General features: G+C 43.4%; 1 protein-coding gene and 1 long non-coding RNA gene across 2 annotated transcripts; one reads left to right on the plus strand and one right to left on the minus strand.

Moving 5' to 3' along the window:
* Positions 1-437: 437 nt before the first annotated feature.
* LOC121981269 lies at positions 438-7,466 on the minus strand. The gene is made up of 5 exons (XR_006111781.1): positions 6,226-7,466; positions 6,016-6,150; positions 3,852-4,084; positions 2,211-2,356; positions 438-597 (listed from the first exon to the last, which is right to left on the minus strand). It is a non-coding gene; the product is annotated as an uncharacterized LOC121981269 (long non-coding RNA).
* Positions 7,467-10,004: 2,538 nt separating this feature from the next.
* LOC121979853 (uncharacterized protein Rv2082-like) lies at positions 10,005-10,910 on the plus strand. Its single transcript, XM_042531838.1, has 2 exons — positions 10,005-10,542; positions 10,711-10,910. Exons 1-2 carry the CDS (start codon positions 10,005-10,007, stop codon positions 10,908-10,910), a joined length of 738 nt encoding a protein of 245 aa, XP_042387772.1.
* Positions 10,911-15,676: the final 4,766 nt, after the last annotated feature.

The raw sequence follows: 15,676 nt of genomic DNA on the forward strand, positions 1-15,676 counted from the left end.
ATTATCAAAAATATCTTAAATATAAAAAAACTCAAAAAATATAAAAAAGAATAATTTAATAAAAAATAATATAAATAAATAAACGAATCGTCCTGCATCAACATATGAGAAGACAAAATTTATAATGCGTGTTTATATTAGTAAAAAGTATCAATACCGATCTTAAACCGGCTGAAAAAGATTGAAGATTGTGTTACAAATTGCCTGTGCATATCCATGTACTTTTATTTGACTCTTCCAAATTGATTTATTTTATGGGTAATACTACAATCTGGCACCATAGCACACCAGAAGAATTTCACTCAACTTAGGATGAGAATCAGCAACTCATAGCACGCCAGAAGGATCATATACTATAATACTACGCTTAGGATGGAATTCAGGAGCTGTGAATTGCTTAGTGAAGTTATCAACGCAAGCCATTCTGATCCTCACTAGAGTTGCTGGATCATCGAGTGGAAACCAGTCGTGATAGCCTTCTTCAGCTCGGACAGCCATGATCGCATCTTTGATAGCAAACAGCACTGCAGAGGCAAGGAAAAGTGGTGGCTCCCCAACAGCCTTTGAAGAGTGAATTGCTTCGGTATTCTGAACGCCCTGCAAACAGTAGGCACAAAAATGAATCACAGAAAGCCTACATGTGCATAGAAGTCTTGATAAACTTCCAATTAACTTCCATAAAAGCTTCCAGATCCATACGGAAATAACAAGAGGAACTATATTGAAAAGAAAAATTGCTAACGCCTTCACAATCGTATATTATGTTCAAATGAACTCCAGTGCTGAGGGTTCCCCTTGTGTGTCTTTCCCCCCTGAGAGAGAAATAAGTGAACTATTTGTTACACACATTAAACTATTAAAGATATTGAAGTATAATTCAGTTATTTTTGGTGTCTATCCTGTTGATACTATGACATGCTTATCCTTCCCAACACACAATGGATGCTTCAACAGAAGTGTAAGATAGGCAAGGCTCATGATTTCCAGATAACATGTAACAGCATCTAAAATCTCAGTTCCAGCACCATCTTGGCACATTAAAAGATCAATACAGCATACCATACTGTAACAACACAAGATTTAGTCCAGTATGCAAATTGAGCCAACAAATATTTGTTAGTAATTTTTGTTTACTTGCAAATATTGCTTTTGACCATTTCAGTGTTAGGAAACAATGTTATAATGCTTAAAAAACGGAAATAAGTGACAGATGTAAGTCTTATAACACATTGCATAATTGAATCATTTATTTTTCACGTCTTACATAATTGATAATCCGCCAATCATTCAGGGCTTAGATTAGACTCGGACACATACACCAGTAATCTTCAAATTGTCTAGCATCTGGAAATAATCCCAATTCAGGTGGAATTTTAAATGATCATCATCCCATAATTATTCAAACATCTTTGATTGCTTCTGCACTAGATGTAATGCCTGATCTACAAAATCTTTAGTCTCTGCCTTACCAATCAACATGCCAATGTGTCTTCAAATCATTATCGGTTCTTATGTTGTATGTCTTAAATTTGGAGAAAGTAAATGTTTTATTGCATCACTATAATGCCTATTCATGAGTATATAAATAGGACATGATAAAATTCTAGACCTAAAAGTACCAATGTAAGATATATGCCTATTTATATATGTTGGCAATGGACATATAGCGGTTGATTATCACAGGCCTCCTCTCGCTGCAATTCTTTCATTTGTCTTGTCATATGAGGTATCTACTGACTTGGGATGACAATGATGTAGGGTATCATGGTGGCTCAAGCCTTGTACCATCAAACATTCAAAGGGAAAATGGTTAGGGATTATTTTCCCTTCTCTGCCTTGTACCATCTTTGAATTCGAACTAAGTTTGCATAAGAGTCTAAACAAGTAAATGCACTTAAATCTATTATAAAATAAAGTTTGTCATATATAGAATACCAAATTTCTTGTCATAAATATAGGAACCTGACTTTTCATATGCTTCTGTTCTCCACTCATTTCGGGACATGAATAAGTTTTTGTTGTATCTATAATAATACTGTCTAATTGTTTAGTGTAAGGCGCCTGAATAATCAGAAGACCTTCCTCGCAGGTCAACCCAAATGGTGCACGATAATGCATTCAAAGTACAAGCAGCTAAGTGTGTAATACATTAAGAAGCAGTGAATTCCAATGAATAATAATATGATAAAACATATAATATTTTCGGGTACCTTCAACAGCGAAACCTTCAGTTTTAGAGGAATATCATTTGCAGTAGGAATTTTGTAAGTTCCAGGTCCAGAAGTGTATGAGTGGCCTGGCCTAATCCACTTGTGATCTGAATCACCCCATTTTAACTCCTCAAGTGCTATCCAACCTAAACCTTGAACAAAAGCACCCTCAATCCGTACACCATTGAAGTGGAAACACAGAGTTCAAATATATGGTAAAGTAACAATAAAAGTTTCAAGTAAAGAAAATCTGAATTTTATTTAGAAAATCTAAGGTAATCTAGAATGTAGTGTGTAGTATAGCAATGTTGAGTTTACAAAATGGCATCAACCCAATGCAAACAAGATGATGTTCCTTAGCATCATCAATCAAGAACAATACCCTTTTCATAAATGGGAGAATTATCTTGTTAACAAGTGGAGTGGGCTAGCCCAATCTTCCACCAATGAGTACCCATTATGGTAGGGTGTTATAATCTAATTATTTATATTTTTAATTTAGGGCATAATTACAATTTTTTTGTCTGAAATTGGTATTTTCAGGTTAAAGCTAAGATGGGGCCATTACTGGGCCATGGTTTTGTAGTTGGCTTAGTTCTACAAATTGGTTCAGGGAAGGGATTGGTTCAGGAGTCCAGTTACAAGAATGAGCAGTATTTCAAATTGTCACAACCTGTTCTTCTCTGTCTGTTCAATCATTGGCACTTCTTGTGTTCTTCCCACTCATTGATTCAGCATTTTTCCATTTTCTCTTATTACAATATGTAGGGACTGGACCACCTCTACTACACGCCATTTATTGTCGACATTATATGTTACTAAGTTGGGTCACTTGGGCATTTCTCATTCATCCAAATGTGAATTTTTATATTAGCTTAAATAGTTCCATCTCAACCTGTCATTGCACTCTACATCAGCCGCCCATCTCACTCTTAAGGATTCTTCTACCCCTCAGTCCTTTATCTCTCCCTCTCACTCCCTCTCTCTTTCCGCTGCGAATTGTTGCTCCAATGGCATATTATCATAGTGTTTGACATTGGTCAGCAAATAAAATAATAAATTGTGACAATGCCAATTAGTATGGCTTGGCACCTAAATTCTTGGTCCAGACAACAAATCCGCTAGCAGATTTACCCACAAAGGTCTATAGATTAAAAATTTTCATGACATTGTAAACAAGATGGACATGAGAGTCTTCAATGCATTTGGTTTAGTGAGGAAGGTTTTTGTCATCGGCTACATTTAGGTATATGATTAGGGAGAAACCTAATCATCATATCCTAAATGTTTCCTAACCAACCAACTTCACTGCATTAGATCCAGAAAACATCAAAGTTGTGTACTAATGGTGTAAGAATTAAATCTTCTTATAACTACCTTAAACATACATAATACTACAGAAGACTCAAAGTTGGATAGTTTTTGAAAAATAAGCCAAGGATTGGTTGATGCTTTTGCCTCCCAAGAAAAAAAAATCCATTCAACTTAATAAATATGAAATTGATGCAATTGGCAGTGAGTATTAAGGATTAATACGAATTTCATTCAAGGGCAATGGAGAATTTGATAATAACTGCAAATAAATAAAATTTTTGGATGAGATGAAAAAAAAATAATAATAAAATTGGTTATGATGAGAACCTGTTCAACATCAATAGCTGGATTAAGGGAATGGCCAAGGTCCATGATAATGTCAGCTTCCCTTGTGTAAAAATTTCCAGTGAGTGTCTCTTAACTTCTGCAAATGCAACTTCAAAGGTGAAATAACTGAATGGTGAACCCTTTCCATCTTCCCAGTCAAAACCAATGTCAGGTGTAATGTAAAAGCCATGAGCAGAGAGGTCTATCCTTTCCATATGGCATGCTTTTGTTAACTGGTAGAAGTCACACAAAAGTTTTCCAGAATTAACAAGTGAAAATAGGATACTTCTCAATCATATTGAACTACTACAGTTGTGAATGCATTAATATTGATTACCAATTTTATTGTATATACATTTACAAGCCTCAGGGTATATATTTCAATAGAGCCCAATTTAGTCCTGAGGGATAAGATCCAACTTTACATTAAACATTGAAATGGATTGATGGAATCAGTTTCTATCTTATTTTGTCAAAAATACACTAGTTAATGCTCATGCACATTCATAGTCCCATCCTCAAACGTCTTTGTATATTGGCCATACTACTTCAAGGATTAGAATTGGCATTTAGGATAACTATAATTAACAGGAGATTATTACTTTGGTGGCATTTTATGCCCAAATTAAATCTTGCCACAAGTGTAAGCAAAGTTTGCACTATACTACACATATATTCAAGTGACAGAACCATCTTTATTACCATCCAGGGCAAAATGACATTTCAAAGAAAGAAAGCCTCCCAAGACGATAAAAAAGGATGGTTTGGGGTAAATTTTTTAAAAGTTAGGATTCTCTAGGCTAATTGCCCAAAAGAAGCATCAGTTTTAGTTATACATTACAGTCCCTAGCTATCGTAAATTAAGGTTACGTTTGGTAGGGTGTAATCTGTCTTGTAATGTAATCAGGATTACATTACAAAGTTGATTATTTTGTTTGGTTTAATTTTAAACTTGTAATGCAATGTAATCTGGATTACAAAAGGTAGTGAACTTTTGTAATCTGGATTACAAAACAAATACTATGTAATCCGATTACATTACGAGGTCACCGTTTAACCAAAGTTTAAATATCGAATATACCCCTAATCCACCGCAACCGTCGCCCACCGCCTTCACCGGTGGCCACTGCCGGCGGCCGGTCGCCGCCTCCACCCACCGCCGGCCGCCTCCACCGGCGACCACCATCGGCTGCCGCCGGCGACCACCGCCAGCCACCGCCCGCCACCGTCACCAATTGTCTCCGTTGCCGGTTGCCGATTGCCTGCGGCTGGCGGTTGTCTTCGTCGTCGGTTGCCGATTGCCGGCGGCCGACGGTTGTCTCCGTCGCCGATTGTCGGGGCGGCCGGCGGAGGAGGCCAACGACGACGGCCGCTGGTTGCTGCAAGCTCCAACAAAGGTGCGACGACCATCAGTAGAGGTCACGGGATATTTTTGTCATTTTATAATAATACGAATTACATTACTTATAAAAAATAATGGACACCAAACAAAAAAATATAATCACCCTTGTAATCAAAGATTACATACATTCCATTGCCAAATGTAGTAATGTAATCAAGATTACATTACATTACAAGCTTCATTACATTACACCCAACCAAACGTAGCCTAAAGGATATCCATCAAATGTAAGGAAATGAATATATACTTAATTGAAACAAGAAAAATTAGAATAATGCAGGTTACTGCATGAAGTAGAAGTTCCCATTTTATTGGTTAACTTGAGTTTAATATATATAAGCACGTTATTACAAACTAATTTCATAGTCGTTTCAAAAATCTAGCATAGAGGACACAACATAAAAGGGCAATCCAGTGCACGAAGCTCCAGCCAGTCCCGTAGAATGGTCTATTATACGTAGTCTTATCCTGTATTGCAAGAGACTGTTTTCATGATTTAAACCCTGTGAACACACAGCAGCAAGTTTACCATTATGCCAAGGTTCTCTTCAAAAGATAAAAAAATTAGAAAAACAAAGAATCAAATATTAGAAGAATTTCATAATATAATAGATCCAAAAGAACATTTTAAGAAACACACAAGAATAGAAAATTTAATCATATAGCAAAAACTTATTAGTTCATAGTTCAAGAAGTTGCTGAGTGAGAATTTTGTCCATCAAATTCAAACTAAATTGCAATTGTTACTCCTCAAAGCATCACCTCGGCAAAAGAAGAATGTGGATTCCAAGCAGCAATATGTTTCATTCGTGCTTTTATCTGATCACAAGCATAAAAAACAGCAGCACCATACATGTCCGAGTTGGCAGCATCTGCTGTTGGTGATGCATTAGGAACCTACAAAACATTTTTGTGTTAATGTACGGACAAAATAAGATATCCAATGTCCAAAGGATGCATATTTATTGTCACCTTCTAATATCCCATGACAAACTTAAGAAAAATATGCCTTATCTGTACTCGTTTCTGATATATATACAAAACTAAGAGGAATATTGAAGGATGATGCAACTATCTCTGCAACTTTTGTATGTAGGCCCTATCCCATCTCAACACGTACATGTGTCACAGGAACTGTCCCATGATCCCATCAGTATAGACTTGGACTAGTGCAACAGCCTGTAAAATAAAAACAAGGATAACGATGTCAGTTATTGGGATATTTAGACCTTTTTTGGTTTTTCAATTTTCACCAAATTTCAACTTTTCATTTTCATAAGAACTGAAATAAATTGAAAATGTGTCTGGGAAGTTAATTTCTTTGGATACTACAACAACAACAACAACCAATGCTTATCCCACTAGGTGGGGTCGGTGGATCCTTCTACGCCATTGTGCTCTATCCCCTCTTATATCATCGTATATATTTAAATAGATTTTATTTTATTTTATTGTTGCTAACTAAGACCTTCCTCTCCCTCGTTTGATGTATGTATTTGTCATAGTTTTGTATCGCCTAATTAGGACATTTATTGATCGTCTAAGTATATGTTTGCAACATCTTAAACATGTCTTTCGAAGTTTTTTCTCAATAGATGCAATTTTGACTTTCTCTCTAATGCTCTCATTCCTTATTATGTCCATCCTCGTATGTCCACACATCCAATTTAGCATCCTCATCTATGCAACTTTCATCTTCTACTCATGTGCCTAAGTCATAGCCCAATATTTGGAGTCATATAACATAGCAAGTCTGTCATTTTGTAGAACTTCCTTTTAAGTTGTAGAGGTACTTTACAAACATATAAAATACCTGACACTTACCTCCATTTCAACAATCCTGCTTGTATTTTACGTAAGATATATATCTCAATCCCTCTATCATTTTACAAAAATGATCCTAAATACTTAAAGCTCTCAGTTCCAGACAACTCATCGTCTCCTATCTTAACAATTATCTCATTACGTCTAATATTGCTAAATTTCATACTAAGCCTAAAATCTTTTATTTCTAGTGTTTTCCGCTGAGATTCTAGTTTAACATTTACTCATTCATGTGTCTTATCTATCAAAACAATATCATCTATATACAATATGCACCATGATACTGTTGGTGCAGTTTGCACTGACAGTCTAACTCAGGTTTTGATGAATGGCAAGTAAGTTGAGTTAGATTTTGTTGTGATCTAACCACTTGATTAAGTGTATAAGAGAAGTCCAGATAGGTCGACGGGCTAACTGGATATCTGGCAAGAAATCCAGCTAAGTCAACGGGCCGACCGGATAACTGATACGAAGTCTAGATAGGTCGATGGCCTGACTGGATTTCTGGCAAGAAATCCAGCTAGGTCAACGGGTCGATCGGATAGCTGATATGAAGTCCAAACAAGTCGATGAGCTGACCGGATGTCTGGCAAGTTGGTAAGTTAAGGTAAGTCACTGGAGGAGAGTGACATTGTGAGGACGCGTCCCGGTTGAGGGACAGTAGGCGTCGGTCCAGTTTAGGATCATTTAGGAAACCTAAACTGAGATCTTGACTAGTTTCTGGTCCTAAGAAAGAAACTATACAAAGAAAATGGAGATGTACAGGCAAAGAAAAGAATCTGCATCCTGACTTTTGATATGCAAACAAACTTGACAATATTGTATGGAGTAGTGTTAAAGAACTTATTAGATATGAGAAAAAAAAATTACTTATTACAAGATTTAAAATTATCCAGAATATCTCGAGCACATAAAATTTACAATTGAAATTTCATGCTGCCTAATATGAGCAGTCCATAACAGCCTAACCGCAAGATGGTACACTTACCAAACTGGAAACACCTGGGCATGTCCATGTAGTTCATATCAGTACACAATAACAGATACTGTGCTAACAGGGAAACTATCCAAACCAATGGCTATTTTGGATACAACATTTGCAGTTGAAGCATTTTAAATCGTAGTCACAGTTCAATGTAAAAGGCGAAGACAAAGCTACCAAAATAAATTTGATCCACTGGGGCTCAAATTTGAGAACAAAAGTGTGAACAAAACACAGTTGATTATTTATCCCTTAAATACAACCATTGAGGAAATAGCAGAAGGCTGATCAGCTCTTGATCAACATTATTAGGATAAACAGAAAGTGATGGAATTGGACTCCCAACCGTTGGTAAACAAAAAATCTATTGGTTGGTTCATAGTCTGTTCCTCTATAATATTGAAGAGTTTAACCATAATCTCTTAACTGCAGCATCAAATAAGTAGAAGATTCATAAATTTTGCTGATGTGGAGATAGATGCGAACTCAGATTTTGGTTAGCCATGGTAAAATACTGTAACAAAATAATAAGAATAAGGTGTAATGGATGAATAATCTTAACGAAATTTTTTAGAAATTTTTAGGAATTTTCTAAGAATTTTTCAGAGCTCGTATGACATATTTTGAGGAGATGAATTTATAGATTTGGGAAAAGCCTGTTTGGAATACCCAAAAATGGGAGAGCATTGAGGAATAAACTTAGGTTTTGATTTGCCTAAACCTAAATTCAAGTTATAAATACCTAATATCTCTCCTGTTTCTTTCCTCTTCCCCGATCTCCGCCGACCCTCTCTTCACCCCCTTGCGCCACCATCCAACGCGCAAATCGGCGCCAGCCGATCGCTGACCACCGGAGGTTTGAGCTCTCCCCATTTTCCCCTTCTAATCTCCTCTTTGCCGACGCCTCACCCTCCGCACGTCTTCGCCCACGACGTCGCCAATCGTTGGCCGCTACTGACCCTCTTCCGGCTACGGACACCGAACACCTGTCGCTAGCCGAGTTTTCCTAACTCCTCTACCTTTCACCTGGAGTGCCGCCAGCCGTGCTTCTCTTCGAATCACCGCCCCGCACAAGTCAATCTCCAGCCAAGGGGGAATCCCTCGTTTTCCACTGCGAAGGTTTTCTAAGTGGTTGATTTTTCCTCGTTATAGTGGAGTAAGTATTATATATATCTGCGATGTTTTAAATATCGTTGCATTCCTTTTGTTTTATGTTGTCAGCCAGAGACTATCTTTATGAAACTACATGGTTGTGATTTGATGTATCGTCAACCAGAGGCTGTACTACTATAAACTGCGTGGAATGTGTATTTTCTTTATTGTATTATTCCGACTGTATTGGCTGAGTATTGAGAGACCCTGAGGGCTATGTATTCATGATTTATATTGTCACCGGTACAGGGAGATGCTATCATATTTTTGTCGACAAGGACTCCTCTGGGGGCGTGACAATTTATTTGGTATCAAAGCCAAGTTTTGCGAGTCAATCTGGGTACTTTTTGGATTCGTATGGATATCCGTCGATTTTCATGTTTCAGAATTTCGAGATATTCTTTGACGAGGTCATATTTAGGGATTTGGCGGCGACGGAACATCTCCAAACAACAAAATAGGTAAAATGATTAAATTTTATAATTTTGGTACCCGTATTAATACCTGGGTAATAATTTAACAGATATGATGCGATATACACGTATTCCCGTGCCGAGACGTGGTGTAGGACGACCACGCAATAGGGCGTTGGAATCTCTGGCGACGAGGTCTGCTGGGATCGAGCTTGTCGGTCAGGGACAGACTCCTCATGGTAGTGCGGGCACGTCAGCATCTCAGATTCCGACGGGTCCTTCTCCAGAGGTACCCACCTCGACCGTACTCGTCGGACCCACCCCTACAGTATTCACTGTACCACCAGCGGTACAACTTGCGGCATGCCCGACCCCTCCACATGCCTGCAGCTGCGTACCCGACACCTCCTCCAGCCGCACCTACGGCGTACCCGACACCACCGTCACCGGTGCCTGCTACTACATACCCGACACCCGCACCAGCAATACCAGTTATTCCTTATCCGGTACTACCACCTACCGTACCTCCAGCCGCTCCTACCTATATTGACCCTACAGTGCCACCAGCGGTATCTGCCCCGGCTTATGCAGCACCAGGGGTACCTTCCCCGGCCCATCCAGCGATACCACCCATAGTATCAGCTCCAATGGTTCCACCAGTTCCTACAACAATCCTTTCTCACCCTACTGATATGATTGCGGCACAAGCTCGAATCCCAGCTTTGGCGGAGTCGATGAAAAGTCGATTCACGCTATTCCGCAGGGAAACTGACCCGAGCGTGGCTCAGTCTTGGATAGAGACAATGGAACGGGCTTTCTTCTATATAACTTGCTTCGAGTGGGAGAAGGTCGAGCTGACTGCTTTCCATTTACGTGACGAGGCTGATATCTGGTGGGACACGCAGCGCTCGATCATAGGTGAGCAGCACATTACTTGGGTGAGATTTAGGGAGACCTTTGAGAGCCAGTATTTTCCACGGTCTTATCAGATGACGCGCCGTCAGGATTTTCTGAGTCTTCGGCAGAACAACCGCACAGTGATGGAATATAATGCTGAATTTAATCGGTTAGTCAGGTTTTGTCCAGAGTTAGTTGCTGAGGACAGGTACCGTATGCTCCAGTTTGTCCAGGGACTGGATGGACATATTCAAGTAAAGATTGCAGGTTTTGGTAATTCATCTTACATAGAGGCATTGGATAGAGCCCTTATGATTGAGTCGACTCAGCAGAGAGCGAATATGGACAAAGACAGGAAGCAGACAGATCGGATTTCAGGACAGACCTAGCAGCCACAGGCTACCGAATAGCCGCAGAGTGATCGTAGTCAGTCGGGTCAAGGTACTTCTGGGGCATCTGGCCGACCTCAGAAATCAGGACGGACTTCATCAAGACGTTTCCGGTCTTCTTAGCAGAACCGGAAACAATCTGCCAATGGCATGCACTGCACCCGATGTGGGTCCAGAGATCACATCACATCAGCCTGCTCCCTGGGACAGTCAGTTTGCTATTATTGCAAACTACCTGGGCACATGAGCCGAGATTGTTCGTTGAAGGCTTAGCATGTGGCTTCCGGGGTTTCGATTCAGGGAGGACAATTCGGTCAGATAGGGACTCAGCGAGGGGGGCAGAAAGCCCAATCTTCGCATCGCCAGCAGAGGACAGACTCCCCCTGCAGTAGTTGCATATGGCATGCACGGACAAAAGCACTCCAGTGCTCATACGGTATCACAGAGTTCTGTTTCGGGACCTCAGTATCTAGCGCAGGGGCAATATCAGTCAGTGCCTCAGCCACTAATGTAGTGTCAACTGCAGCCCCAGCCACTGGTTCAGTATCAGTCGCAGCCTCAGCCACTAGTGCAATATCAGCTGCAGTCTCTGTCATTAGTTCAGTACTAGTCGCAGCCCTAGCCACCGGTTCAGTATCAAACACAGCCCTCATATCCATCTCTGGCACAGTATTCGGCACCGCCTCAGTGGCAGGCTCAGGCTCAGGCTCAGACGCAACAGTCTCTGGCAATGCTACCACCTCCACCCTCGCTAGAGACTGGAAGAATTCACACGGTTACCAGAGAGGATGCGCAGCGGGCTGACGGATCCGTCTTCCGCGGTACGATTTTACTTTATGCATTGTCAGTTGATATACTAATTGATACTGGTAGTTCGCATTCCTTTATTTCTCGTGTATTTATGAGGGAGATTGGTAGACTACCTACTCTTAGGTCGCAGCGACTGACCGTCTCTCTACCGTCCGGTGATACAATGGTCGGGTCGAGCGTCCGCTCGGCCAATGATATGCTACTCGACTCCGCCCTGCCGAGCGAGGGAGCCCTGCCGGCCGGGTCGAGGCTACGTCCACTGTTTAGCCGAGCGAGACGGTTGCTCGGCCTTTGTCCCTCCCTGCTTGAGCTTTATGAGCGTCAGAAGCTCGGTATCTGACCGAGCTATCGAAGTGTCGGATTAGCCATTCTTCATGCTGACCGGAAAGGTATCTCGCCCGATCGGCCTCATGCCTAGGACGTTGACCACTTTGACCTCCTGCAGGACGGGCCACACCTTACCAACGGATCACGTGTCTTCCTCTCAAGTCTAGTCGAAGGAGGCTGCAAGTCCGACTGACTAGAGAAGTTGTCTGGCGACCGATTGGTCGATTGGCCAATGGGTTGGTTGGATCTCGATCGACCCGTGTAGGACTGATCTTTCTTTGCCGGTCGGCGCTTTGAGCCTTCGTACTTGGATATTTTTTCCTCATTATCCCCGGAGGGGCATGAGCCGGGCGGTCAATGCCGACACCACCCGAATCTCCTCGGGATACGCGTAAATCACCCCATTAAGGCCGAGCACGCGCTTATGCCTATTAAATATTGCCCAGTGGGAGGGCGCCACGTGTCGTCGCTGCAGTCGTCGCACGTCCGAGGTGACAACTGACGTTTGGCGGTTTGAATTCAACGGCTGGATGCGCGCTCCGATTCCCGTGCCCTAGATCAGACGACTCGGGTCGGCCGAGCCATTCTTTATAAAGTCGCAGTGTCGGCTTCTGTTCCATCGTCTTGCGTCCGCTGTGTGCTCCAGCGATTATGTTTGGTTGCTCCGGCGAACCTCGGCTCTTTGCTGTGGCGATCCACTGTTCCTTGCGGCGGTCCTCTCCCTCTCGTAAGCTTTCCTTCCCCCTTTCTGTCGCCGCTCTTCTGCTGCTTTTTCTCCGTCACTGTTCCGGCGTCTGTCCAGCATCCGCTTTGAGTTTTTCTCCCCCTTCGTTCGTCGAGTTCTTTTCTTTTCAGTTTTGCGGCGATGGCGAGTTCTTCTCAGCCTTCCGACCCAGCTCCCGGTCTCTGGTATAATACCATGGAGACTCAGTTCGATGCGGGCGACGCCGCGAGCCTGATAAATACCTTTGACATCCCTTCTGACTATGAAATAGTTCTAACCTCCCCGTCCGACCGACCTAATGATCCGTCGATCGACACAATCTGTTTCTTCCGAGACCAATTCGTGGCCGGTCTTCGGTTTCCCGTCCACCCTTTCATAACCGAAGTTTGCAATTACTTCCGTGTCACGCTTGCCCAGCTCGTTCCTAACTCCTTCCGCCTGCTATGAGGCATGGTAGTGTTTTTCCGAGTATACAACATTCCACTGACCCCTCAGGTCTTCCACTACTTCTATTATCTCAAACAGTCCGAGCTGAGCACTTACCTTTTCCAATCCCGGATCGGTCTGGTCTTTTTTGACAAAATACCCACTTCCAACAAACAATGGAAGGAATAGTTCTTTTTGAAACTCCCCGAGCGGCCAAGCTACCGGACCAAATGGCAGGTCGGGCTTCCTTCTCAACCCGATTTGAAGAAGTACAAGACCCGACCGGACTATCTCCATGCTGCTAACACGTTGACCGCCCTGAAGTTCGACATCCATAAGTTGTTGTTGGAGGGTGTGATGTACGTGTTCGGGTTGAGTCCGATCCGAACGAAACTCCCGAGCAACCTAGGTATGCAATTTCTCAACCTTCTTCCCTTGAGTCTAACTGATTCTTTTCTTATTTTGCAGCTGACATCATGATGCGCACTCGGGCAGCCGGCATAATGAAGGTCAGGCAAGCTGAGATTGAAGCAGCCGCAACCAAGGAGACGGAATGGCTCGGCTTAACCCACGTTGGCTCACAGGAGGGCACAGGTGGGGAGACCCCAACTGTGGGCGAGGGGACCGCCGAACGGACACCCAACGTAGGAGGGGCGCCTGACCCGCGCCCGGTCCGAGAAGTGTCGCCCGCCGTCCATACTGAGGGCTAGGGGTTTTCGGGCGATGAGGTATCGTTGACTCGAAAGAGACGTCATACAGACGTGCCCTCTCGCTCCGCCACTTCGGTCGTACAAGCTTCCGCAGGGGGAGGCACCCCATCTCTAGCCGCCCCCGAAATAGTGGAGGCTACTTCCTCTGATCAGACTCTGTCTTTGGCTGAGCTACCAGAGCCGCTCGCCGTTCAACCGATCACCTCCTTGCCTCTGGCTAAGTGGAGGATAACACGATCCGCTATTCTTCCAGTTCCTCCTGCCCAAGCTTCCGGCCCGACAACCTCTTCTCAATTGGCGCCGAGCGGGCGACGATCCATCACCGCCACGCTTCGCCTGCCAACGGAGGAGCTTCTTGCGTCGGGCGACCAACCCAGCTCTCCCCAGCATCAGATCTATATTCGTGGTTGGCTCGCTCGTATCTGGGAGGAAGCAAGGGCACGAGCGGCGGTGAAAACCCCTGGCGCGCTCGCCGATAGTTATCTGGAAATGTCCACTGGGGTTGGTATTCTTAACTATCAATTCATGAGTTACCTCCGATCGGCACTAATGCTTGCTTGCAGTTCTGGGTGGAGAACATTGTCATGTGCCAGTGGTTGGCTCAAGTGGAGGACGAGCTGAAGAGGCTCAAGATCTCCTGAGGTGCTTCTTCCTCCCAGGGGCCACCGATTGCTCAGGTGCAAGTCGACCTGGAAAAGGCCCGACAACTTCTCATGACGGAACAGCAGAAGTTGACTGACCAGACCAGCAGGTTGGGTCAGATCGAGGTGCAACTGAAGACTTATGACCGAAAGCTCAAGCTGACTTCCAAAAGGAAACAGCGGGCCATCGCCGACCTGGAACTGAAGAACCAGGAGGCTCGTCAGTTGGCCGAGAAGCTCAAGAATGCGGATAACTCCCTTGTTGTCGAGCGGGAGAGTCGCTCGGCTAAGGAGGCTGAGCTTCAGGATCAGGTGAAGCGCCTCGAAGAGGATCTGGAGGCCTCCCGTGCTGCACTGACAGCCTACCAGGAGGCTGAACCGGGCCGCTTCGCGGTACTAAGGCAACAATATCTCCGCTCGGACCAATTCCTTGAAAAGGCGACCAATCGGATTGTCCGATTGTTTGAGCTGGCCATCGGCGCGACACTCAGCCAGCTAAAGGCGAACGGCCACATCTCTGAAGCCCTGTCCGACAACGATGTTAACCGCGTCCAGCTCCTCGACTCTATTCCTGACGAAACTTTTGACTATATCAAGTGAGCGAGGGACTTATAGAGAGTATTTTTTTTTTTTTTTGAAACCTTGAATGTATTCCTGCCGCTCGGCAGTGTTTGACTTTTTATCAATGAAATCTTTTTGTGATTTTTCTTCATATGCTGTCTTTTTGCTAGTATCTGGCTGTATAGTCCCGAACAACTGCTACAACCATACTTTCATTATTGATAAATTCGCTAGGATCATACCACCTAGGTTTAAGATCGCCGCTCGATCCGGGGGTTTATAGTCGCCGCTCGATTCTGGGGTTTAACGTCGCCGCTCGACGGTCTTCTAAGACAGGAGTTTAAGGTCGCCGCTCGACCCTAGGGTTTATAGTCGCCGCTCGACTCTGGGGTTTAAGATCGCCGCTCGACCGTCGGTGGAGACCTGGGTTTAACGTCGCCACTCGACGATTTGGTGAAGATCGGGGTTTAAGGTCGCCGCTCGACCGTCGGTGGAGACCTGGGTTTAACGTCATCGCTCGACGATCGATGGAGACCTGAGTTTAACGTCGCCGCTCGACGATTTGGT

The sequence above is a fragment of the Zingiber officinale genome, chromosome 5A, assembly GCF_018446385.1.
Source record: "Zingiber officinale cultivar Zhangliang chromosome 5A, Zo_v1.1, whole genome shotgun sequence".
NCBI lineage: Eukaryota > Viridiplantae > Streptophyta > Magnoliopsida > Zingiberales > Zingiberaceae > Zingiber > Zingiber officinale.

Excerpts from the sequence above, each read along its gene's own strand:
- LOC121979853 (XM_042531838.1), top strand. The coding sequence starts at position 10,005 with ATGCCTGCAGCTGCGTACCCGACACCTCCTCCAGCCGCACCTACGGCG. Across the intron at positions 10,543-10,710 it reads CACGCAGCGCTCGATCATAG|AGTTAGTTGCTGAGGACAGG; the intron begins GTGAGCAGCACA and ends GGTTTTGTCCAG.